Below are 25667 nucleotides of genomic sequence, written 5' to 3'. Positions count from 1 at the left end.
GTTTCGCGAGGCACATAAGTTATGTACGTGAGGCTAAGAAAAACCCAGCATGCCCCCCCAAAACTGGCTGGCACTACAGTCTGTCTTGGGCTCCAAAACCTGGTTACAAAAAGGGAGACAGACACCTTGGAGACTTGTGTTACACCTTCTATGGAAAAGTCATGAAATTCCCACAGCTAATCTACATTTGTAATCAATAACGCAGTGCAATAAAGCAGCAAAACTAAAATAAACACTGTTCTACAGCAAAAATTGCTACATAAGTGACATTTATTAATGTTCTGCTGTATTTACAGTTTTAACATAGTAAAACTCCAAAGTGAATTACCACTTGGCAGAAAGCACAAAAGTGCACATTAAATCTACATTTATAACGCATCATAGTCTCTGCTAACACAAATTATAAAAGCAAGAATTACAGGTATATGTCAGGAAATGTCCCAAAAGTCCCAAGCCAAAGGGGGGGGGGGGGGGGGGGGGGGGGGGGGAAGGAAAAAAAAAAAAAAAAAAGCCTTTGTTTTGCAAGGTAATTTTTTATACAAAGTTGCAAGGTGATCTTTCATTTTTACACTACCAATGTGTACCGCGTAAATCCCTATATAGTCCAAAAAGTAGGTAGTATGAAAGTAAAGTATACTACAACATTGAGAATACAGACTATTAAAAAGAAATTAATACTTGTGCCACTTTTAACACAATACTCTCTCCCAATCACACCTCGAGAACCTGCACCGCACCGACCCCTTTCTCCGTTCAGCTGCAGGATGGGAGCAGCAGGGTGTGCGACACGGCAATGCCGTCACTGCCGTCACTCCGACTTTTGAGTCATCCCTTCGGGCCGCCGGCTTTTCGCAGGCTGTGCAGGACAGACCAGAGCCCAAACCCGCTCCCAGGACGGAGGAGGAAATAAAGCAAGCCTGTCCCCTGCTGGCTCCAGGGGCAGGGCTCATGCTACCGAAATCACTACAGAAACTATCGATATAAGGCTTTATTAGCACGTCACAGACTCGACTGCAATAGCTTTTTCAAACATTAGCCACTAATGATTCAATGATTACAGAATTCTGCATTAATTATTAAAATTTTACACCTAGAAACAAATAGAAAGAAATGCCTTTTTTTTTTTTATTTCCAACAGTACTTTTATTTATTTCCTTATTTTAAAGCAGGTGATTCTTTTTTCTTCTGCTCCAGAGTCTTGATTCACTTCCTGCAGGTGTCCTGCTGCTTCTTGAGGGAGAATTCACTAACGCAGGAAGACATTTGCCAGAAAACATCTGTCGGAGAAGGATATTGAATATTGAAACTATAGTTAGATTGTTATTTTGGATTACAGAAGGATGTAGCTCACAAAGAGAGCAGGATGTCTAAAGGCTTGTGAAGTATCTCGGTACACAATGACGTGACTCTAGCAAAACACTCAGTAGTTTTGTGCATGTTTTACAGCTCCGAAGAGTTAAAATTCCTTAGGGGGAAACAGACACCAAGTCAGACAATGCTCCTAGGAACACTGGCGTAAAAACATAAGGTGTACGAAATCACACTGCACCTGCACTACGAGAACAAAAAGTGACTCAGTCTTTAGCTGCTGCGCCCGCCCAGGACGACTGTGAGTTTTGTCTCTTGACATCAAGCGGCTCGCCCTCACAAGCTGCCTGTTCCAGCCGTGCTGGACAGAGCTGTGTCAACCTGAGATCCAACCGAAACACCGGCACTCCTCGTACAGTCGTTACTTGTCGTACAGTCGTTACTTGTCGTGCTTGTGGATGTGCTCTCCTAAGATGCTACCACGGGTAATGCCCTTTACTAGCGCACGCAGATTGAACAGTAAACACCAAGCTTTCGATTAGATCCGTTTTCACCAGCTATTATTTTCTGATTTGCACTAATTATTCCTCTCTTCCTCCCCTCCTAATTTCCTAAAAATTATCCCTGCTCTAAAACGAAAATAAACATTCACCATGCCCTTTTCATTATGCCCTGCAGAGGAAATCTAATCTTAAGAACAATAATAGACTGAAAATCCAAGTCTTTTGTGGTTTCCCTGCTCGGAATTTAGGATTAAAGATTTATTTTCAGGGGAAGTGTCAAAGTTGTAATATTTAGAAATTATTCTGGACATTTATCTCAATATATCTAAAAGAGAAAGGGCTTTCTGAAAGCTCCAAAATGACCAAAAAATAAACAAACAAATAAATTAAAATTTAAAAACAACTCTACACCTCCATCCTCACAAGCAAGGAGTCAAGCGAGGTTTCTAAAATTTTAATTTCAAATTCCGAACATAGGAAAAGCCTGTGCAACAAGAAACCACACAGTTCCTTTAATAAATGAAAAAATTAAGTTTCAGTAAAGAAGTAAAATTAAAAAAAAAAAAAAACCACGTTCAGTGAGAACGAACTACTGATGATGAAGCTGACGCTTAAACGCTCGCACTACGTGACCATACAAGTGGGGGAAATAAACCCTCTGGTGACTCAGCAGGAATCTGAGAGGATATTACAAATACTGGAGGAGGTCATAAACCATAACTTTGTTAAACACAACTGAAACACTTAAATAAATTGACAACTATTTTTACACACTATCACCAGTGGAAAACTCAAGCTGGAAAACACTCCACAATGACTGTTTTGTGTAGCACGTTCTCATTACAGACTAGAAATGAAGCAGAATCTTACACAATTTGCTGTTTCTAATAAAAGGAAAGCACATTTGGAAAATCGAGCCTCAGTTTTAAAATCTGCACAATTTAACAACCCCCAATTTCAAGCTGGGGTTTGTTTGGTTTCTTTATACCACTGTCCCAGCTGCACTTGCCCCAACCCTGTCTTGGGGAAATCTAGTGTTATTATGGTATTTCTAAAGGGAGCATCACATTGCACTCACCATCTGGGAAGCAACCTATTACAGGATTTCCTTCCCCTCGGGGAGGGACAGTTAATGCAAGGCCATTATCTGCCTAAGCAGGAAATCATGCCAGAAGGGTTCAACTACTTAAGCCTCCTTCTTGAAAGTGCCATTAAGAAGGCAGCAGTGTTAAGGTTCAGCCTTAAAGGGAGAGACTTTTAGGCATTAAGGTTTTGGAAAGATGTTCAGGCAGTGTGCTCAAGTATGTGGGAGGAGTTTTCAAAGAGCAAAGGTGTGCAAGAGTTTAATTTCTTCAGGAACTTGGCAGAAAATTCAAACAGCATGCAAAATTCAGACAAATTGTTCTTTCTGGGACGTAAGCCAAAGATACCGGCACCGTCTTCTAACAACGTTTTGTAACCTTTACTCATGTTTCGGACATGTGATTTATTCTGAAAGACACACTTGCCAAATGCAGTGCAATACCAAGGGGCAGAGATTTTGTTCTTACAATTCAAGTAATGGAATCTAATGAATATACAATTCCTCAAAGCAAAAACTCAGGAAGAAATGTCAAGTATTCCTCCGCTCCCCACCAAGTCGGTCTGGACTCTGTAGAAACAGGAACTGCGTATGAGATACCAAGAAATGACTGTTTTCTGCTGCCTCATGTTCTAAAAATATTCAAGCAAAGATAAGTCTAGCCTAAAAGGGTCATTAAATAGAGTTAAAAACAAAACAGAACAAATTCAGGAAAGCAGAAAGTTTACCTTTAGTAAATAAAGAGAACTCTGGTTCTGGGGAGAGTGGAAAAAGTATCTGGCATCTTCCTAACCTTTGCATAATTAATAAATCCTCTGAGAAAGAGCAGAAAACCTAGATGGAAGAAACATATTTCTCCAGTTAACACAAGTGTTGCTTCTTCAATCACAGATGGAGCAGTTCAACTCACTGTTACTTGTACAGAGGGACCTAAGTCACTGGGATGCACAACAGCTGATTAAATACAAGATTTTTTTTTTCCCATCAATGACATCTAATCTTTCAATTTCAGGCAATCTCAAAACCAAACTTTCCTTAGGCAATCACAAAACTTTTGACTCCAAACGAGATCCAGTCACTTCCAAAGGAGGAAAAAGAAAAGAAAAAAAGAAGGACCACCACCCACTCTTCCACTTAAGACAGAAGAACAGATACAACATCAGTTACTATGAAGACCAGCATTGTTCTCTTGTGTACTTCTTCTGGATGATCAATAGGATGCTGCCCCCAAGAAATGACAACACGAGGACAGCGTTTATGTGTACCTTTAAAACCTAGCAGGCATTCAGGAAGAGGAGGAGTACTACGAGGGTTACATTTCTGTTTCACATCTATTCACACATATTTTAATAGCCAGTAAAGCTATGCTCACAAAATCCCTAAATGCACTTTACAGAGATTTTAAGCATGCATTCCCTCTTCCCCCCCCCACCAGAAACACTCACCTAGTACAAGGAAGACCCACCAAAGCCAATACTGGCCATCAAAGTAACCAGGAAAATAGGTGGAGAACTAAAAAAAAAAAAAAAAAAAAAAAAAAAAAAAAAAAAATTAAAAAAAGATACAAGTTAGAGCACGTGGAAGTTTCTGAACCCAAATCCATTCTTACCAATTTCAGCAGTAACCAGATCAAGCTCGCTGCATACAAGAGAGGTTATAGAATGCCACATTTCCTCAACTGCACAGACTGCAGGGAACAAGCTACCGCCACAAACTTTTATTTAAGGTTTTTCTACACGCATCAGACTAACTCTAACCAAGGGGAATGGAACAGATTCAATAACCAGCCATAAACTCTTGCAATCAGTGGAGCAGAAAGACACTACTGGGCAAATATTCCATTTTCCACAGCTGTAGTTTCTGGAAGGGAAGACCAGGTTCGCAGCAGTGCATCACGTTAATTATACTGTAAGGCTGGATAGTATAGCAAACAAATGTACAGTTGAAAAAGAAATCCCAGATCTGTGGAGCCCTCTAACAAGATTTTCTCTTGGGAAAATTACTGCCTATTGAATGAAAGGCACCGATGCCATTAGAGCACTGAAGTTCACTATGTCAGTGGTAAATACAGTGTAATTTTTTTGTTTTCATTCTAGTCAAGTTTAAACACCTAACAAAAGGTAAGCTTGCTATCAGAGTTTAAATCAAAATCACAGTTAAGGTCACCTGTTTCTATTATACCACTTAATCCAGCAAATAGTTCTTAACACCACTGTTACAAGATGACCCCAAAAGTCTTAACTTTCAACAGAAAAAGTTAACAGATACTGTATTTACAAATTACAGTTCCTAGCCCAAAGAGATTAGGTATGAAGTGACAGCCCTAACACTAACGCTCTCCACTTCTACTTATGCACAGCTAATGAGATTTTTTGCTTGAAATTCAAACTTTGGCCTGGGATGTCTGCAGGCCATTTTCATGGACACCACCTTTTCATGGGCTCCAAATAAAGCTTTTCTGGTATTTTCTCACAGTCCCTCCACAAAACAGTTAAATAGTTTGACCTTTTTTTTTTCCCCATTCCTGCCAGCATCTGCACATCTATATCCTTTTTTTTTTTTCTTCTCCAGAAAGATTTCTCTTTCTTCCCCCCCCCTCCAAGTTTTAAAAATACTAGGTCAGCCTTTCTTGCTTCCGTAGGCAGACCTTCGTATCCAGGTTCCCATAACACAAACCAGTTCTGATCAATCATCCCCTTCCTCTCTCTGTGCGATCTGGTGGAGGGGAGCACGGTGGATGTTTTAACAGTCTGGATATACCCAGAGTTTATACGGAAATAAAACAAAACGGAAAAGCACGCTTCCTCCTGATCCCCTCCTGCCTGTGCCGCAGGCATGTCGCACCAGAGGGCACCAGCGGGCTTCTCCCATCCGTGTGACAAAGCCGTGGCTGCCTCTTCTTCCTCCAGCGAAAAGCAAACCTCACACCTCCTAATTTTTATGTCCCTATTTGCATCTCCTCATCGGCTATCCCACATTTGAAATAATTTTATTTTTTTTTCAGAGGAGCACCTAAGGAACATCATACTGGACAGAAACATCCCTGTGCTGTATCTGTATTAATGTTTTACAAAGATCAGATCATTGTTACTGCTCAACACACAAACACACTTTGATCCAGTACAGTGGCTCTGTCAGAGGAAGCCATACTTGGATATACAATCTTTATTCTCTTTTGTTACAATAATAATTCCAACATATAAACAGGACAGAATGATGAAAAACTGTTCTCAGAGAATAAGGGGCTTAAAATCTCTTTTGTTATAAAAAGCTAAATTTATAACTAACTTCAGTGTGAGATAAAAACGAGCTACAGAAAAAGAGTACCATTGTCTATGTACGTGGGTTTGCACTACACAACTTACCCTGACAATAAGGATCCACTTAATAAGAGACAGACCAAAGCCAGAAATGGCCCCATATCGTCCTGCAGCTGAAGTAGTCAGACAGAAAGACAGGAAAAATCCAATCCAGTTGAAGAGGAATGCCACTGAGAAAGCAGGACAAAAGCAGCAGGTCAAGCCCTCTTTATATTCCCAGGGGAAAAAAAAAAACCCCAACCATACAACCTTTGCACACAGGTTTTTCCTGGTGCAAACCTAAGTGTGAAAATAACTCTAGCTATTTTGGGTCACTGCCTGAGAAAAAGCTAAGTTCCACCAAGTACTTACTGAAGAATGTTAGCATGAAAATGCCATCATTTCCTATCCTCAGCTGGTCGGTGTCATCAAAGTCATCCCGTGTCACAAAATCATCATCCTGCAAACCAGAAGGAGACAAGATGGGGGGTGGATTTAAGTCAGTCCAGTCCACACAGCAATCCCAATTCCGCATGTGGCTCTTCAAGAGCGGGCCAGCAAATTGTACAGCCCTCAAAAAAAGCAGTGTAGAACAGAGGGATACAAAAGGCTTTGTTTACATTTAATCTCAAAAGGCTACAAATGCAAGCAGGAGAAATTCCTGCTTCTCATCCTGAGTTGATGCAGGGCATGAAATATGAAATCACTGGCAGTATATTTTTTTTAATATAGACCAGATCCAGCAAGTTCTTGTTCTCACTGTAAAGGATTCCCCTACTCATAAAAAAATTAAACTTATCATCTCAGCAAGGAATTTGGGTTTATGAAGAAGTATAACAAGCAGTGGACATCTGATGCTAGCAGGGGTGGAGGAAGACGTTGAACAAGAAATAATACTGGAAAAAACCAAAAAGAAATAAAAAATGAAAAAAAAATTATTCTGACAGAATTGTTTTATCATCCTTGTATCAGCCACACTGACCTCTGGAAAAATCAACTAAGTAAGCAGCAGGAGTATCAAGGGTAGATATCCTAGATGGCTGAACAATTAATCCTAAATCTTTAAAAAAAAAAAAAAAAAAATCCAGTGACAGTGCACACGGATACAGTACAGTGCCTCTGTCAGCTTGCCAAAGTAATCTGGATAGCACATGCTGGCATTACTGAGATGTCTTACATCATCATAGCTGCCCAGAGGAAAATTTAAAAAAAAAAAAAAAAAACAAAATTAGCCACAGAACTCTTGGGAGTGTGTGATATCACCACCCCAGAAAGCTTAAAAAAAAAATAAATAAAAAAAGAAGAAGAAACGATACTTGATCGCCAGGAGTTCAACCAGAAATTCTACACAAGAAATGTGAAGGACACACACAGAGCCAGCCAAGTGTACTCACTCTTCCAGGAACCAAGGGAATTGTGGCTTCAGCCTTGGTTCTCTCTGCCTCATCGTAACTAGGCAGTGTTGTGGCCACGTTGTAAGATGGAGGCTTAGGAAATCCTGACTCATCCTTGTAGTCAAAATAAGCTGCAAAAAAAAAGTTATAGAGAAGGTAACTTGTCAGTTCCTCAAGAACACCGTGTTGGGAATGAGAAGCGTTCCAGGTGACTTCCAAAGACCCCGATACCCCAGAATGCTGAAGCCTCCCCTCCTGTCCCCTCCCTTCTAGCCTCTTGCCATCCCGAAACAGAAAGTAAAAAAACACGGGAGCACCTTATCTACTATAAAGTAATACGCAGCACACTACTTTAACACGCCTGGCTGTGTTTATTTTTAAAACAATGATACATGCTGTGTCTCTCCTGACTTCAGTAAACAGAAGTAGTCATATTTTCAAATTCAAGTGGTTTGAGTGAGTCAAAGAAGGATCACTGCACGCCTTAGGCCACTGGTGACCAATTTTTCCAGAGTGAGACTCCAAATTGTTTTCTGATGGAGGGGAAAGGGACTGAAACAAAAATCAAACATAGCATTTCTGAGCCCCAGTCACTCAGACACACTAAGGAACCAGAACTAACGGGACACCTTTACAGTTGGTGTGCCAAGGCAGGATACTCGCTAGGTAGCTTGAGAAACTGTATTCAAGCTTCTACCCAAAGCTAGCTGGCTGGTTGAGAGACTGACAGCATGTTGCATTTGATTCACAATCTTATTTGGACAATTGACTATAAAAGTTCCAGAGGAAAAAAAATGAGATGATTTACCTAAGCCAAAATACTCCAATGCATAACCAATACAAACCAAGCTGTTTTGCTAAAGCTATTAGCAACATGACAGTACGATGAATCAGAAGTATAATCCTTATGACCAAGTCCTTAGTTATTGAAAGCTGCAGGAAGAGTGAATTCTTTAGTACCTTTTAAGTAACAAGTCCTTTTTGGAAGGAGCACAGCATCGTCCAAATGGCAAATAATAAGAGGGGAACCACAAATCCTCATAGCACTTTGATTTTAACTGTCTTCAATCTATTAAGAACATTGTGAAATGCAACTTGAACACCATTTGATGGGATGACATCAGATGAACGTAGCCAAAACGCATCTTCTAAACCACAAGTAACGGCAGTTTCTCTGGATCAATTCTGGTCCTCTGCAGCCTTAGTAGGGATGCTGCAATGCCATCCATCAATAAGGAGAACGCTTACGGAGGTAAGAAAGGAGAGCAAACCTAGCTATTTCCTTTCGGTTAAATTTACCTGTATTCTCCGCAGAAATGCTGCTGTAAGGCGGAGGGGCATCATTCACCACCGGGGCAGTCTCACCTGGCTCCTCTTCATTCTGCAGCTGAACAGACCCACACACAAGAGGGGTTAACGGGGTTGCTGGAGTTCTATGAAATTATCCCTGGAGTTTTAATTGCACCCGGCAGACTCTTCTGGAAGAAGACTGTTCTGTGGCATCATGGGGCACTCAAGCAGCTGCTCAGCTTCACTCCGAAGCGCTCCCACTTGAAATGATCAATATGCCATCTCAGTTTTAATGTGGTTTTTTAATGGAATCCTCACACACCTGGACTTCGACAAAGCACAGCATGTATCTTTTCAGTACCTTTCCATTTCCCTAGCACTTCCTCAGCCCACACTGCTTAGGAGCTGCAGTTGCATCTGTTTTAGTCGAAGAAATACCACGAGATACCCAACAAAAGACTCCATTGCTGCCTGTGGCTCTGCTATGGAAGGGATTTTTCACGTCACCTTACATAATGATACATATAAGTATGAATCTTGCCATTTCCCTTCAACCTTTCACACTGCATGACTGAAAAGGAGACAGTTTATTTTGTGCACTGTGCTTCCCACAGACTGTATAAATAACCATACCGCTTATCAAATACAGAGTGTCACTTGCATGAAGCAGGTACGCAAATGCAGGCTTTGATCAGACAAGCTGACAATGCTAGCCCAGAAGCATTCAAAGCAAAACGCACCAGAAAGGAATTTACCAATCGGTTGCCATCTAATTTTTTTTCTTCTTTCCATTTCTCATCATCTCATGAACAAAGAAGCTGAGGTTTTACACAGAAAGACAACTCATTTCAAAAAAAAAAGCACCTTGGGACTGAACCACCTGCCTGAACACAGAGGTACTACCCTCTTTTGTAATTACCACGAAACAGCAGCAACCTTGCAACTTCTTCCTTAACAACTTGCACTATCCCTCCTGCACACCCATGCTAATACTCTTGAGGACATCCATGATAGTTTGCTTGCTTTTCTTTGGAGAGACATGTTACCATTCAAATGCTTCCGAAGCATTTACTGCAGGGGGGGTGGGGATATGTTCTTGTTTAACTTGTACGTTTTATCAGGAAAGAAAAAACCAAACAAAAACCAAAAAACCAAATCAGCTCACACTTCTAAATGAAGGTCTTGTTTTCTATAAAACTGTTTCGTGCCTTGGGTTTTTCTTCCTTGTGCTGCCTAAGATTGTACCACATCCATGTCCTCCGTGAAAGTCAAAGCTAAAACTTTTTCAGCTGTTTTAAGCGCAATTCATCGGATGTTTGCATCCAAACCACAGCTGCATGTCTGAACTGTGAGACAGCCAAGTCCTACAAGCTTGCTGAGAAGAGCGTGGATTGTTTCATTTTCTCTGCCATTAACTGGACAGCCGCACACCTCCGTCAGCTGCACAACCACGAGCATGCACAGGATGAGTACCTGCAAGTCAGTTGTTCCCTGCGCTGCGGCCAGGCACAACATCCCCGCTGGCTTTCCACCTCCTCGGCGTGAAGGCTGCCGGCATAGCTGGTGTGTCACAGCTCCCTGCGCCAGATATGTCACAAAGATTTTAAACACACCTGCTGTTAAAGGAGTTTAAAGGACTCGGGTTAGCAGGCGGTGACATGAGCAGCTCTGCTGGCAGGTCCAAAGGGTCGACCGAGAGGGGGAAAGGGAAAGAAATGACCCTGGGAAGCACTGGAAGAAATTCAGCAACACTGTCACCCAACAGCTGTACCCAAACAACAGACCATCACAGAAACAGGACTCTTGTTTCGCCATCAGATGAGGATCACCTTGCTGCTCTAACAGCCAGCCTCCATCCTCTCCTCGTTCACATTCATGAGACAAGAGAGGTGGAAAAAGAGGGAGCTGGTCAGCCTCAAACTTTCTGGGTAAGAACTCCCCACGTGGCACAAAGCTGAACCACTTCCTTGAAGAAGGAGAAATTAAGTGATCCGGATGAAAATTTAATCTGTATTACAGCCAGAGCACCTCCTGGCGCAGACGCACCAGCCAACCCCTCGCTGCGCCCCACGAGCGAGGCCGCGGGGTACACAGGGTGGAGGTGGCAGATACCTGCCTCCGTGGCTGCTGCTTTAATTAGCCTCCAGGCGCCAAGCAATTAACACGATAAGCTGCAGCAGCTCCTACACCACCAATGCATCTTCATCTTTTTCAAACCAGCTAACTCAGCATGCGCCCTAACCAAGAAACAAAAATGCCTTATTTTACAAACCCCATAGTGTTCAGTCATTAGAAGAAAATGCAAACTAACTTATGAAGTAATTGCCTATTAAAATAAGCTTAAAAAAATTAAAAGCGAGCACTGCTGCAGAAATTCAATTCTCATGCTGCACACAGCATGAGAGGGGCAAGCTAAGGGATGATCCTGTAAACTAGCTGATTCAGTCTCTCTCAGCTCTGTAGTCTATGAATTCTCAGAAAATGCTCCACCATGCTTATTTTTAGTCTATGCATGAAAATTCAACACTTCTCTGCTTTTTTTCCCTCTACCTATGCAGGACCCTATAAGCCAAGGGGAAAAGGCTCCGACATGCTGGGGTCACTCCCTGGATACCGCATGCCCTGCATTACTGCTCTCCTAGCGGGGAGGGGGGCAGAAACGAAACCCCTGAGGTCCGTACGAAAGAAGATATATCCAACCTAAAAGTACAATCACCAAGGAGGGGGCAAGGAAAGCACTGGATGTGACAACGCTGCAAGAGATGAGATAATATTACACTCAACTCTCTGCATCCTCTTTTAATTCCTACCGCTGGAATTCTTACCATGTTCTTCTTTCACTAGTAAAAAGAAACTCATATTCTTACAACTGCCTCATGTGGGAGAAAGCAAGCTGAACTTACTGCTAGCTTCAAACCACTGCAATTCAGGTAGTACCACAAAAAGCTTAGTTACTTTTTAAAGTTGAGCTAGAGGCTGTTGGAGGTATACAGTTATAGAAAACAGATTTTTCTTCTAATGGACAAGGTACACAAATGCCTTCCAGCCTTTTTAATGATTCCAGGCATCTAAAATTCAACTAAGTGCTTATTAGCAAAGCAGAAAGGGTTCATGTGACAGGAAGAATGAGTCATCAGGCCTCGCACGGCCCCGCGGTTCTGCGCTGCGCTCGCCCTGCCTGTTCCAGCTGCCCTGCACAGCACCGGTACAGGATGAGGAAGGGGACGCAGGAGGAGGAAGGCTGCGCTACTCGGGCAGTTCCCCCTTGCGCCGCTGCTGAGGGTCTTCGGAACCCGGAGAACCTGATTAAAGCTGTGTTTGGCTTCAGCCTGTTTTGCTGAGGCTGTGGGGTATTCTGTCTTTGATTCACTGACGGATTTTAGCTTGTATTTTTGTGGCATTAAAAACTGTGTCTTTACAACAATGCACACAGGTATTCAAACAAAAGTTTGGCTGTGATTTTTTCACCAGATTACTAAAACAATGGAAAGTTGCCTGGCAGAACGGAGTGAGGCCCAGAGACATTTATTTTCAAAAAAACACCACCACAAGCTTGCCTCTGAGCAAGACATCGCCTCTGCCACTTCCCCCTGCTTGAGACACATCACGTGAAACACAGCACAGTAGCACAGAGTTCAAAACTTACAAAATGTTTTGAAAGATTTCCAGGTCAACTTTGAAGAAAACATTTCCACTGAAGATACTTGTTAATTCCTCCAAATTTTCTAAACTTGGCATAGTTTCGGATCTTTTTTTTTTAACCTCCCCTTGCCCTGAGTCCTTAGGCTACATGCAAATATTTTTTTATCCTAACTCAGGATTACTCCAAGCTTCACCTTAGCAATGTACCATCAGTAATATATTAAGTCAGCCACATATCATGACTGTTTACTGCTTTTCAGTTCTTATTTTATGTTCTGGCATGCAAGGCAGAACTGCACAGAAATCCCACAGGAATCCTGCAATGAAGATAACTCTAATCAGATCTCATTTTTGTTGTTACTATGGTTTCTGTGAGTTTTCAAAAAGGTGGACATTTAGGCTAATGACAGAAAGAGAATCAATATTTTTTTAAAAGGCGATAGGATTTATTTTTTCAGAACAATGAAAAAATCATAACCTTTGCAAGCCAAATGTAAAAAAAAAAAAATAAAATTAAAAAAAAGCGTATCACTACTAAAATTGAGAGTACTCCAGCAAGGCAACAGCCTGCCCACAAAAAGGTTACACTTCACTCCCATTACAACACTCCTTACTTCCCTTCTTCCAGATCTCTGGCCTTTTGGAAGCAAATGAAGCTTCTGCCAACTCCAAAGCAGAGGAGAATCATTTTTATTGACTTACACTTCACTTTAAACGTACTCTGATTCGAAATCCTGACTTTTGCCCAATGCTGTTGCAGATTCCTATCACTTAATATCACCTTATTAATCAGCAGGAATAATGATAAGCTATTAGACAAGTCAACCCACGTGCATCAGCCCTCTCCTTGATGAGCAAATAACTGTTTTCTACCGTAGGCACTTCCAGCTCATTTAACCGAAGGAGAGTGACAGCCCTGAACGGCGTGTCTGACACCGGTACCTGCGCTCCGGCTGGCACGGCTCCCAGGTGACACGCTTGGCAGTTGCGCTGTCTAAGCAACCCCTCCGCTGCCTTCTCCCCGCACCAGGAGATGCCGATGCTCCGTGCTGCTGCCCAAGCCTCACGCTGGGGAACTGATTCTCCCCAGGGCCCTGAGCACAGCCCAGCTCTGGGGAGCGACCTCCCGAGGTCTCTGCCAACCTGAGCTACTCCTTTGGTTTAATAAAGGACTGAAAACCGTGCCTCCACTCCTCCTCCCCAAAAATGCCTTTTTTTTTTTTTCCCCCCTCCCTGCACGAAGCAAGCACACAGCTGCACCCACGCAGGGGGATGTACGGAGCAAGGGTCAGAAACCAGTGGGAGCATCCGCCTGAAGGGCAGGTTTGCAGTGACCCTCCCAGCTACCAAGGTATAAACACAAATCAAACCAGCTTTCTGTCCATCAAAACACAGCCCGTGCTCACGAGGATGTTGTTCTTCACTGACTCACTGCAGTTAGTGGCCTGACAACATGGAAATACACCTCGGTCCGGGGAAACACGCTGATCTCATTCCCTCAGCTCTGTTCAAACGGGGAATTATACTGGTCTGGCTAGACTGTAAGCAAGCATTTGGGCCAGCACAAACCTGTGCCTACAGATTGTCCTTAGGTTTGAGTGTTCAAGGTCTTAACACAGAAGAAGTAGGTTTTAATCTTAGATAGCTGTAATTAAATTTCAAACACTTAACAAAGCATAAGGCTTTACCATAACATTTAGGATCACATTAACCTTTTTTCCAGACACTAAGACATCACAGAAAGAATTCCAGATATTTTAAGCATTTTAAAATATCACATTTTTTTGTCATATGAACAATGTTGAGTATCTTCCCTGAAAAAAAAAAAATCCCATTGTGCCTCCATATATCAAATTTAGATATTTCACAAGAGGCAGAAACAGAACGGATGGATACATCTTAATATTGAATATTTCTTGTTAATTGCAATGACAAAGAATTAATTACACACACACAAACCTTTTGCAACTTGCTTTCAGTATGGCTCCTTTTAAAAGGCGATGCCAAGCCCACATAAAGAGGTGCTACGTCCCCTGCGAGCCACTTCACAACCCAAAGGCCTGAGGGACGGTTCCTAGATCTGCTTCCCAGACGGGGTTACTGAGCCCCACTGATTGTAGTGAGGAGGGAAAAGAATCACAGAATCTCAAGCTTGGAAAAGACCTTTAAGATCATCAAGTCCAACCGTCAACCCAACACCACCAGGTCTACTACACCATGTCCCGAAGCCACCAAAGAAGCCCAACTAAGAGTCCAACACAATCCTGATACCAGAGAGAATTTTTTTTTAAAAGTTTGCATGCAAGGCTATTTTCATGAGCTACGTGATGATACTGGACTACTACTGTTGCACTGCCTTTCCCAAGTCCTTTGAGGTTTAGAGATGGAATGTGTTTTAATTTTATAATTACTTTTTCACACAGAATCACTAAAACCTTGCAAACTCACCTGACATGTAGCGTTGCCTACAGAACAAAGCAGACTTCAGCCGCCTGAACACAGACGGGGCTGGCCATCAGCTTCAGACACAGCGTGCGGCCCTCTCAGCTGCAGCACAACCTAAGAGTGGCTGTGCAAGAAGAGACCTCACTTCACACTGCAACTTTGTTTTAAATCTTTACTGGGTTTATGTCAATGGACATCTCCCATTCTACTTGTCTGAATACAAAAAAGAAAAAAAAAATTAAAATGTGAAAACAACCTGCTCTGGAAATTTCCTTACCGTTCGTATCAGTTGCCTGTATCTTTAGCAAGCACGTCTTCTGCACACTACCAAGGAAACGAATAGCCACTGACATCACTAATTCTAACTGCTGACATTAAAAAATATGGTATATTCTCACATTTTACTTTCAGTCTACCTGCCTGTTTCAACTGAAAAATTAAATACAAGCTTAAGGTAAGCACGAAGTGGCAAATGACATCCCCTATTTCACTCCAGCCTTCCCAGATATTAAGTAAGCACTGTGGTCCTTCATAGATTTAAACTGTATTCACATTGTATCTTCAGCAATATATTTCTTCTACAATTTCACTGAAAGAAAACCAAACAAATGGAAAAACCTTTCTTCCTTATGTTTCCCATAGACACCTCCCCTTAAGAAATGATTCATGATCCATGTAAGCCTTCAACAACTGGAACGGGAAGAAATATCACTTATAAAGGAATATGTCTTCATTATTTAACACACCCACCATTTTCTAGGTGGGTTTACATTACTCATATACATCACATATATTTTCAAACGCCTCAAGTAAAAGCATGCCTTGGTTAACATACAGTGTAAATAAACCTATTAAAAGCCTGGCTGTTTTTTTCAGAATGGAGGCTAGTTTCTGTTCTAAGGACAAAATACAGCTCTGCCACTGAATTCACAACCTAGAGGTGAACTCAAATGGCCTTAAGCCACCTAATCCTAACAACATGCCTGTATAATGTTCCCAAAGGCAAGTCTAAAAGAGCACAGGCTCCCAGTGTCCCGTTTTGGGACACAGCACCGCCCAGAGTAAGGACACCAGGGCGTGCCGCAGCCTTCCTTCCCCCCAGACATCTCCCATGCCACCTCCAACACGGTGGAGGTGTGACCCAAACCCAGCGGGCTGCCCTGGTCACCCTGCCTGGCTCCCGACGGAAAGGGGCCGGGGGAAGCCGAGATCCTTTCTTTGGAGTTTTAGCTTTATTCTTCATCGAGCTTCACTTCCTCAGTATATTAGATCAGACTGCCACATCATCCAAAGGCGTCATCGCAGGCTATTTTTTATCAGATTATCTAATGCCTGAACAAAGGACAAGGGCTAGAAAGTTAGCTTTAAAAAAAAAAATCATATGCCATTGTACATCCCTTTAACACTGCATGTATCAGTGAACAGATACGGGTTGCCAGTTTGCAGCAAAGGAAGCTGCTGGGGGTGCACAGCCCAGCACACACCCCCATCGGCAGGCAGCATGGGCAAGGAACAGGGAGGAAGAAGAAACACGCAGGTTTCAAACTCAGTTACCAGTTTCTGTTGTCCTTTGATTACCTTCATTAACCATCACCTTTTTTCTGAAAATACACACACTCAGGGAACCCTACAAATATTTTTTTACGCATTCAACTAGTGCCCACACCTCAACAGCGCTGCTCCTACACACAGGTCAATACACCAATAACACTTCCCGGAGCATGGGTTACACGACCGTGACACGCTTGGACAATATATCACATTCAGCTGTACAGGAACCGCCCAGCTACGTAACAAACTCCACTAACGCATTACCCCTATCACCCCCCAAAGAAATTATCAAGTTTTAATACTCTCAGTTCTCCACTGCCTCATAATCCAATAACTTAAAAGATTAAATGAGCTCGTTCTGAATTTCTACAGGCTACCTCCACGTACTGGATCCTGTATTGAGCTCTAGCCCTTGTGGTTATCAATTCACTAAGGTCTCTCCCCATTGGCACATAGTACATTCGTTAATTGTACATGCATACCCACAGAAAGTTTCAATGTACGGAAAAAAAATTGGCACATTCAATGCTAGAAAGACTCTCCCACCCTCTCATGTCCTCTTCATCTAAATATCAACTCTGAATCTTCAGTTCCACAGCTTGCAGGGTTTTTTGGAGCCACACAAGCATTAGGAGCCAGTTCAGCAACAACACACTTTACAACAATACAAATATCAGGGTTCTGGCAGAGGCCGAGAGGGAAAAAAGCAATTTCTAAGGAGCTACACAGAAGTAGATATATTTGTATGCGAGTTTCTGATACTGTGCTCCAGCTACACCAGTCTTTTCATGGGGTCTCCATTATCTGTTTGTCTTCAGCAATATAAACCCCTTGGGGAGCAGCCTGCCTCCCTAATCTCTGCAGTACCACGCAGAGTTATGCTCTACAGCAACAGCCGTGTCTGCTATGTGTCTGTCGGATGTGTTAGCAGGATCTGGCGAAACGACAGCTTTACACATTTCTCTTTAAGGAAACCAGGACAGTGCTTATCGGTCAGGTACGGAGTCACTGAAGAGCAACGCAATAGTGTCCTTCAGCACATTTTGTCACCGATCTCCGCGGGCTCAAGGCAATGAGGCATGAAGCTAGGTGCCTTTGTAAAAGACATTTGTGAAAACGTTCGTTGGGGTCAACACCAACGGCAAGACTCTGATGGGAAAGGCGATTAACGAAGAGACCTGCTTATCCGTACCTACCATTTCTGAGAACAAGGGTAAGGAGATTTGTTTTCATAAGTGAACACATCTGTTTTGCACAGAACGGAAAAAAGCCTAAGTTTTACTTAACTTTTACATTCCTAGTATGTAAAAACCAGACATCTCCAGCTGTCATGATGAGACTAATATCCCATCCCAAGGGAAAAGTGCATCTCGTATTCTGAACAGAGAAAGCTACCCACATTGAAAATGCTACCGAGGCAGAGTCATAACACAGTGATTTCTTGTAAGAACTGCCGTTAAGCGGGAGGGTATTGTGTACCGCCTTGAGAGATTTCTCTCCCTTACTTTAAGTAACTCTCCACGTTTGCAGGTCAGCAACACGGACCAGCGGGAGCCGGGTCACACAGCGGGGCCGACCGACCCCCAACCCTTCCTGTGAGGCTGATACTCCTGGCAAAACATGTCCTCTCCTTCAGGAGACAGGGAAGGAAGAACAGCCCCAAATTTACGAGGGAGCTCGTCCTTAGACAGTCTCTACCTTACAGGGATTTCAATCTGAGCCAGAGGGTGCACATGTAAAAGGTGAAATAAAATTAACGTTAATTTCAAGACAATGCAGAACAAGTTCTCTCCTCGTAAGAGTCCACGCCAAGTTCGCTGCCCTGTGGGCTGGAACCGAGAGGCCACGGAGCGTCTCTGCAGCATCGCAGGGGGCCAGCGAGGAACACGACCGGCGGGGACAGCACCCTGCGCACAAGGTCGCTCCGGCCCCTCCGCCGCGCTCTGTCCGGCGCTCCACGCCGAGGCCGGCCCGGGGAGCGGGCAGACACCCAGCCCGGGGGAGAGGCCTGGGACAGCACGGCCCCGGAGCCGGCGGGGAACCGCTCCACTGCGCAAGCCCAGCCCGGCCGCCGGCGGGGCCCACCGCGCCTCAGCGGGCAGCCGAGGCCTCCGCCCCGGGCGCTGCTGCCGCCGGAGGCCGGGCCCGGTCACCGCCCCGCTCTCCCCCTTTCGCCGCAGCGGGACAGCGGACCCCGGGCCCGCAGGCCCAGCCCAGGCCCAGGCCCAGGCCCGCCCGCCGCCCTGGGAGACGCGCGGCCTCGGGCCAGGGCGGAGGCGCCAGCCGGCTCCCCGGGCGCTGGGGCACGGCCGCGGGGGCAGGCGGCAGCAGCGCCCCCGGCCTCACAACGCGGGGGCTGCGGGTCCCCGCCCGGCCCCGGGCTCCGTCCTCCCCGTCGCGGCCTACGGAACCGCGGCGCTCTAGTGCCCGCCACCCCTCTCACCTGCTGGTACCGGCCGCTGCTGGGCTCGGCGGCCGCGGCCGCCATGGCGCTCGGCGGGGCGAAGGGCGAGCGGGCGGCGGGGAGGGGGGGGGGGGTCTCGGCGGCGGTGCTGCCCGGCCGCCTCCCGACGGGCGCTGCGGAGGCGGAGGCGGCGGCAGCCGGGTCGCTCCTCGCTGCGGGCTCCGCTCCCGCCCTCCGCCCGTCACGCTCGGTCGCGCCCGCCTCCCGCTCCGCCCGCCCGCGGGGGCCGGGCCAGGGGCCGCGTCCTGCCGGTAGCGAGAGCCGCCCCGGGCCTGAGGGTAGCCCTCCAGGGCAGGGTGGCCCCGGGCCGGCTCCGCTGGTGCCCGGAGGGTGCCCGAGGCCAGGCCGCAGCCAGGCGTGCGTGCCCAGCTCCGGACCGACGGGAGCTCCCCCTCCGCCGGAGCAGGGTGCGGGGGGACCCGGTGACCTCTGCCCGCAGTTTGTGGGAGCTGCACAAGTAACCCCACAAGCTCTGTGCACTACATGGATATTATGAAGCTTCATGTATAATTATTCACAGTGAAAGCTTCCATAGAAAGTGCTAAAGAAACGCAGGGAATGAGAAAATTGATGTAAACCCACGTTGAAAAACAACACCGCCTCAGCGGGGACCCGCCGGGGCCAACACTCAGAAACCGGCACTGTCCTGAGCCACGTCAGCCTCGCCTTGGTCATAGATAGCCATCACCTATCCTGCTTCCCAACACGGCATCGTGGTGCCGACACGTGTCCGCGCGGGCAGAGAAGAGGCCTGCGACGTGCTGCGCTGCAGCTGAAGCAAAAACATGAGATGTTGGCCAACTCCTCTGAAAGCACCGTCAGATCTTTCATATGCACATAAAGCAGATGGCGTCGCAGATTCAAAATCTCATTCCAAAAGAAGAACACGTAGCAAACCACGCAGAGATGGAAGTTCGTTTATTCAGAGTTTTTGCGTTGAATGTTGCATTGGTTAAGAGACTTTCCAGCTTGTGTCACCTTTCTTTTCTACGTGCGCAGTTCAGCTATAGTCAGGCTTGTACACAACTACCACATGAATCCCTAGGGTTGATGAGACTTAAATATATCAGCTTTAGGATGAGGAAGGCTGAATCAGCCCCACTGGGATTCCAAGCTGCAAATTCAGAGAGTCACAAGTGTTTAAACCTGAAGACATGGTTTTGAACTGCATACTCAGTCAAATACGTGCCTTAACGCTCATTCTTTAGTACCATAATCAGGTTGGATGTTTTTTTCTGTATGTTGCCTTTGCAGGAGTAGATAGTTCACTGATGTCTTAGATGAACGAACATCATAGTTCTTGTGTTGAAGGCGAGGCAGGAATCATAAAGCATTTTAGCCAGGAATAAGCTCAAAGAGTGACTCCTGAGAAATGCTGGAGACGGGAGGGGACCGCAGGTGTCTTGCAACGCAGATACCTTTGAAGGAGCTGGAATCAGAGCTGCGGGCACTGACGGACTGACTGGTTTCACCTTTCCACAAGATTCACGATTTGCACTAAGAACCTCTCTGCAGTGAGAAGCTGTTTTGATGACGTGCGCGGATTTACTTGTCGTTGAGGTGGGATTATATCTCTAAGTAAGGCTGCAGCCACAGTGGTAATTAGCTGTACACTGATTAACGTGGACATCGTAGAGACTAAAATAAGAAGCAACCTGTACACGTCCTCAGAGAAGATGCTGGGATGGATCCAGAAGGCATGGTGAAACAGTTTGTGTCAAAGCCATTTTGGGGCCAGCTGGAGGCAAATCACTGCCTAGTTAGGCCATCCAGTCTGAGCAAGACTAATTCAGGAGGGGTAATGGCAATTTCTTCCAGCTGCTTTCTGTGTATTTAATTTTTTAGGTGGGGAAGCTGTGCAGAAAGATGATGCTGTGGTTACAGTGCATGACTGGTTCTGCTTTCATTTCCCACACAGTTTTAGGCAAGTCACTCCAGTTTTGTGACTCTTCTTCCAGTGCAAAATGTCCTTTCTCCCAAGACACATTCTGAAATTTGAAGTCATTGTTTTTTAGTGACTTCTGCACGGGATGTGCTGTGAAAGTATTTGAAAGTAATAGAACATATTACAGCATTGCAGTACAGTGAGTCTTCTGAAATCCTAGCGCTGTACAAGTGTTCCTTTAATTATTGTGTGTGACTGAGCAATGAAGAGAACACTTTTAATCTACGCTTTGTAATAAATATTGAACTCTAAAAGCTAAAGAATAAACCTCAAAGGTTTTAAAGCTAGACTAATAAGAAATAAGCAGGACATTTAAACTAGATCTTTCTTCTAATCTTTTAGTGATAAATGACCCAATTAAGAAAAAAGCAAAGACAAAACGTTCACATAAGCTAATGGGTCAGATTGGACCTCTGAAGCTCTCTGGTTTAATAGCTTAATCATATGCAAGCAGACTGCAAATGGCAGGTTAAGAAAAAGTAGAAGTGATGATGAAGTGTTGTTCACTAAAAGGCTGGATTATCTACCCATGCACAACACTGGGCTCAAGGAAGACAGAAGCTTTTTTACGAGTCTGACCCAAAGACTGCTGCAATCGACAGAAACCTTGCTGTGCTGCCCATGGAACCTCAACGGAGTGCTGGGAACCCGGCTGGGAGCTGGGCTGCTGCTCTCCGCTTGGCTCCTTCGGCCCCAGTAGATGTTTGTAGTGTTCGCTGGTTGTACGTTCACAGTCTTATTGAAAAAACTTTTTCGTCATCAACTATAAATAATAAAGTGAGCGGTATTTCTGTGCCCCCAGAGGCACACATACTTATAACGCAAGAAATGGAATCATAGGGTTTGAATAGACATATATGTCATGTCTTGTTTTCACACTGTGGAATAACATCCTGAATTACAGTTATATAATTAGGCTGAAGAGATTTAAGGATTAATAAATGCTAACAGATGTTCCTCCCCAAAACATCACAGAAGATTTCTGCAACTGCGAAAATGTAAAGAAAGGACAAGAAGCGGGAGATGGGTCTCTCGTATGTAGTTAACTTTCATATTGTTTCTAGCAATTTACTGATACGAAACTAGTCTTAAGATATACTTTGAGACACCACTATATGCCTTGAGGTTCTTCAGTTTCTTACTATTTTGTATTTGAATGTTCGTTTAGCTTTTTGCTAGTTCAAAGCTTTATCGATACAGTGTAGTGTTATTCTCATCTCGAGTTGGTTTAAAACCATTTTCCAGATGTATCTACAGTAGATCAGGGCCTCACCGGGTCTTTTGCCACCTTTTCAGAGACACAGAATCGTCAGTGACCACAGCCTGTGCAAGCTGTTTCACAGGCAGCGTGGCTTCGCACCTCTGGATGTGCCTGCCTCCATGCCTGGCCAAGCGTGCTCTGCCGGGGCCCTGGCCCGAAGGCCCGTGACAGCCCCTGGCCGCACCGCACCTCGTCCAGCCTCTGCAGAGGTCGGGTTCCCCGGCACGGCAGATGCAGGCGTGGATCTCTGTACGCAGCTTTGAACACGCACGCAGCAGGAATTGCCAGCGACTGTTTGTTGTAACAACAAAAGCTGCTCGGTCATGTCGGGTCTGCTGCAACGAGGAGTACCTACATGGAGAGCACAACCGCACAGGCTCTTACAGCCCAAGCAGAGCTATTCGTGAGCAGTGCCTTGCTTACTGGTGCAGAAAATTAAGCCCCAATAAGCCACGAGGAAGGGGAATGAAGATAGCGGCACTGAGATGGAAGACTCTCCCAACGGGACTTCTCCTGAAACTCAGCAGCAGAACTGAGGTTCAGACATTGCGTGATGAAGCTGAGTTTGTGCTGGCATGCCGGAGCGTGAACGGGCTGAGGCAGACAGCCGAGCTCCCAGTCGCCTTCATCTAGCATAGCCCACTCTGCCCGAGCCTGATTTTTGGAGCCCTGCCTCACCGATTTCACCAGTGATCTTTGTCGCTCCATTATTTCTTCAGCCTACTGGAGAAATCACAATTAACCAATGGTTAATTTAATCCTGCTATCCAGATTAAATCCCTTACTGCATAGACTAGCAGTTTTAACCTGGTGAGGAGTGAAGCCCTGCCAGTTTTCCCATGGGAGCCTCATCTACAAAAACGGGAAGGGGCTGGCGTGTGTGCTCCCCAGAGCACCGCCCCAGCGTGTCAGCTTGCTGTGACCCCCCAGCAAACTCCTCCGGGGATTTGGGTGCTGCTGGGAGAAGCTAAGCAGGGAGCAGGGCTTGCAGAAAAGAGCAGCTCCCTCCAGATCCAGCCAAGGTGGAATCTTGTTTCTCCTTTTCTTATAACTAGGGGTGAGAAAGTAAGTGGGACATGCTGGAGCAGGAAGAGGTGACAGATGGTGGATATTAAAAAAACACTTTAATTACAGGAATTGGAGAGAAGGTCCTTTATGCAGATAAATTTTTAATTGTTGCTTTTTTAGGGAAAAAATCCCAGTGCTCCCAAGCAATTCCCAGTAGTGAAAGCCCTGGTCTCTGAGTGCTGCTGACTCTCATCACTTCATCACAGAGAAAAAGAAAATGCTGTGCTTGTTAGAACCCCTTGGTTAAACTTCAACTTCTTCTGCAGAAGAGAAGTGTTTGTTTCCTTCCATCTGCTGCCTTTGCAAGGGAGGAAAATCAGCCTGTTCAGATACCAGGAAGTTCTTCAACATTTGAACAGCTAGCTGTAAATGCAGAAACAATAACATGCATAAATTATCATACCTAAAAATACCCTGCATGCTAGTCACACATATAACCCAGGCCTGGAGCAATTCCTGAGTAACATAAGACTGCATAAAGCACGCAGATAGACGGGATGTGGGCAGGACAGGGCAGCTGGGGCGGCAGATGCACGTGCCTGGCTCTCTTGCACCGTTGCAGTTTTTTTCTTCTCATCAAAACATGTTTTGCTTTTACTGGGAGCTGCCGGCTGCCTCCTACGTCTCTGTGCACTGTATCTGCCAAAGCCACTTGCACAGGAGATTAAAGCGAGAGCCAGACCCTTTGCGATCGACAGAGACCCACAGCATTTGAATTTAAACCAAAGCCAGTCCTGGCACGGGGGCTGTGTCAGCAGCGTGGCAGGATGCTGTAGGCTGATCCTCAAATCTCTGTACCTCGGAGGGCAAAAGCACAGTAAAGAAGGCAAGGCAGGCAGCCGGGGATGGGGGATGGCTGTCTGCAGGCTGCTCCGACGGCAGACAAACCCCACGGCCCGCAAGTCACCCCAGGGAGTGACATGGTGGTTGCCCTACAGCTCACTGCTGTGGGGCATCCACGGTGCCTCTTGCAATCAATTCCTATGCAGTCTGTGCCTCCAGTATTTGCTTTTCAGAAATCTTCCAGCCCTCGCCGTGTTTCCGTGGTAACGCTGAGCGATCCAATGTAGGTTATTTGCAGAATGGAAGTGCTGGTGCACTCTCCCTTCCCGGCCCTGCAGCAGTTCTGGTTTTGCGCACCAGACGCTGTAGGTGTGTTGCGGTAACGGGGATGTTTTCTTCACCGCCATTCCCACGTCAGCATGCAGGTCAGGAGGGATGCTCAGCAGATTCCCTGTGTGCCGGCAGTACCTGGTAAACGGACCGCAGCCGCCCTGGGACGGGAAGTGTTCAGACCTCAGCCAGGTCCCTGCTGCCCCTCCATCCCAGCAGAGCTCAGCTCAGCACCTCTGCCCTGTGCCTGTGGACCCACGACGCTGTAATTCCTGCCAGTGCCCATGGGATCCACGGGTCTAACGCACCGATGGGTAAAGTGGAAAAGCTGTTTCACGCCGAGCCAAAGCCCAGGCTGCTCTGCAGTGCAGGAGAGCAGAGGATGCTGCTGGATCCAGCACTACAGCCACCCAAATACTTTCCTGCCTGCTGGCTAACCACTGCTGATGCAAACACGTGGCACTGTCAATCTGTTTAGTCTCTGTGGCCCAAAACTCTTCCCGTGTCTGACCACAGCCGTCTGGCTACGGCCTGTCACACCCATCATTCCCTATCCAAATGCAAACCAAACCAGGACTTCTCAGCACCCACGATGAGAAAATATCAGCAGCGCTCAGTCTAGCCAGGTCGTTTAAATTATTTTAATAAGAAGGAAGTGCACGGGCTGGATCCTAGCAAAGCAATTTGTATATTATTCTTTCTTCTAATGAAAGTGAAAAGCTGTCTAACTTTGAGGTAAGATCTTTGCATCTCAACAATGAACCAAGACTTTGTGAGGAGAGGTCGGGCACGTTTCCGACACAGCTTCAAGGCAGCCGGAGCAACAGCAGAAAGATCTTTTGGGGATACCGCTGCTGTGGGTACAGCACAAACATCGGCAGGTCATGGTCTGTTCGTTGTCCCTGCAGCCGACGCCCCAGAACGACCCCAACATGCCCCGAAGCGGGTCCCTACAAAATGCTCCAAGTGCAGGAGCTGCTGCTTCTGGCTGGGACCAGGCTCGTGGCTTCGCTTCGGGGGTGACGGGTCGCTGCCAGGCACCCAGAGCGGCTGAAGGGCCGGGTCCCCTGCAGTGGCAGGGACACCCCAGCACAAGCATGAAGGAAAAGGGTATTTAAAGATCTGTTGCCTTTTTAACGTATTTGGGGAAAACGCTGTTTCCCAAAAGCTTTGTTGGGGCATAAAGCACATGCCCAGTGTTGGTAACTCCGATTCACTTGAACAGGTCACCAGCAGCCCCCGCACTTCATTACTGGGAGTATTTAACCGCTTCTTTGAATTCTAACCCCAAATTCCCACCCCG

The 25667-nt window shown here is 45.6% G+C and overlaps 1 protein-coding gene across 1 annotated transcript; it reads right to left on the bottom strand.

The window, feature by feature from the left end:
* Nucleotides 1-252: 252 nt before the first annotated feature.
* Nucleotides 253-19177, bottom strand: NDFIP1 (Nedd4 family interacting protein 1). The gene is made up of 8 exons (XM_075766672.1): nucleotides 18957-19177; nucleotides 8885-8972; nucleotides 7586-7716; nucleotides 6564-6651; nucleotides 6258-6382; nucleotides 4338-4404; nucleotides 3621-3726; nucleotides 253-1277 (listed from the first exon to the last, which is right to left on the bottom strand). Exons 1-7 carry the CDS (start codon nucleotides 18999-19001, stop codon nucleotides 3623-3625), a joined length of 648 nt encoding a protein of 215 aa, XP_075622787.1. The 5' UTR covers nucleotides 19002-19177; the 3' UTR covers nucleotides 253-1277; nucleotides 3621-3622.
* Between the last annotated feature and the right edge of the window lie 6490 nt (nucleotides 19178-25667).

This window comes from Balearica regulorum, chromosome 14 (genome assembly GCF_011004875.1).
Source record: "Balearica regulorum gibbericeps isolate bBalReg1 chromosome 14, bBalReg1.pri, whole genome shotgun sequence".
Lineage (NCBI taxonomy): Eukaryota > Metazoa > Chordata > Aves > Gruiformes > Gruidae > Balearica > Balearica regulorum.
Note: the sequence above shows the minus strand (reverse complement) of the source record. Positions and strands in the feature narration are given on the sequence as shown.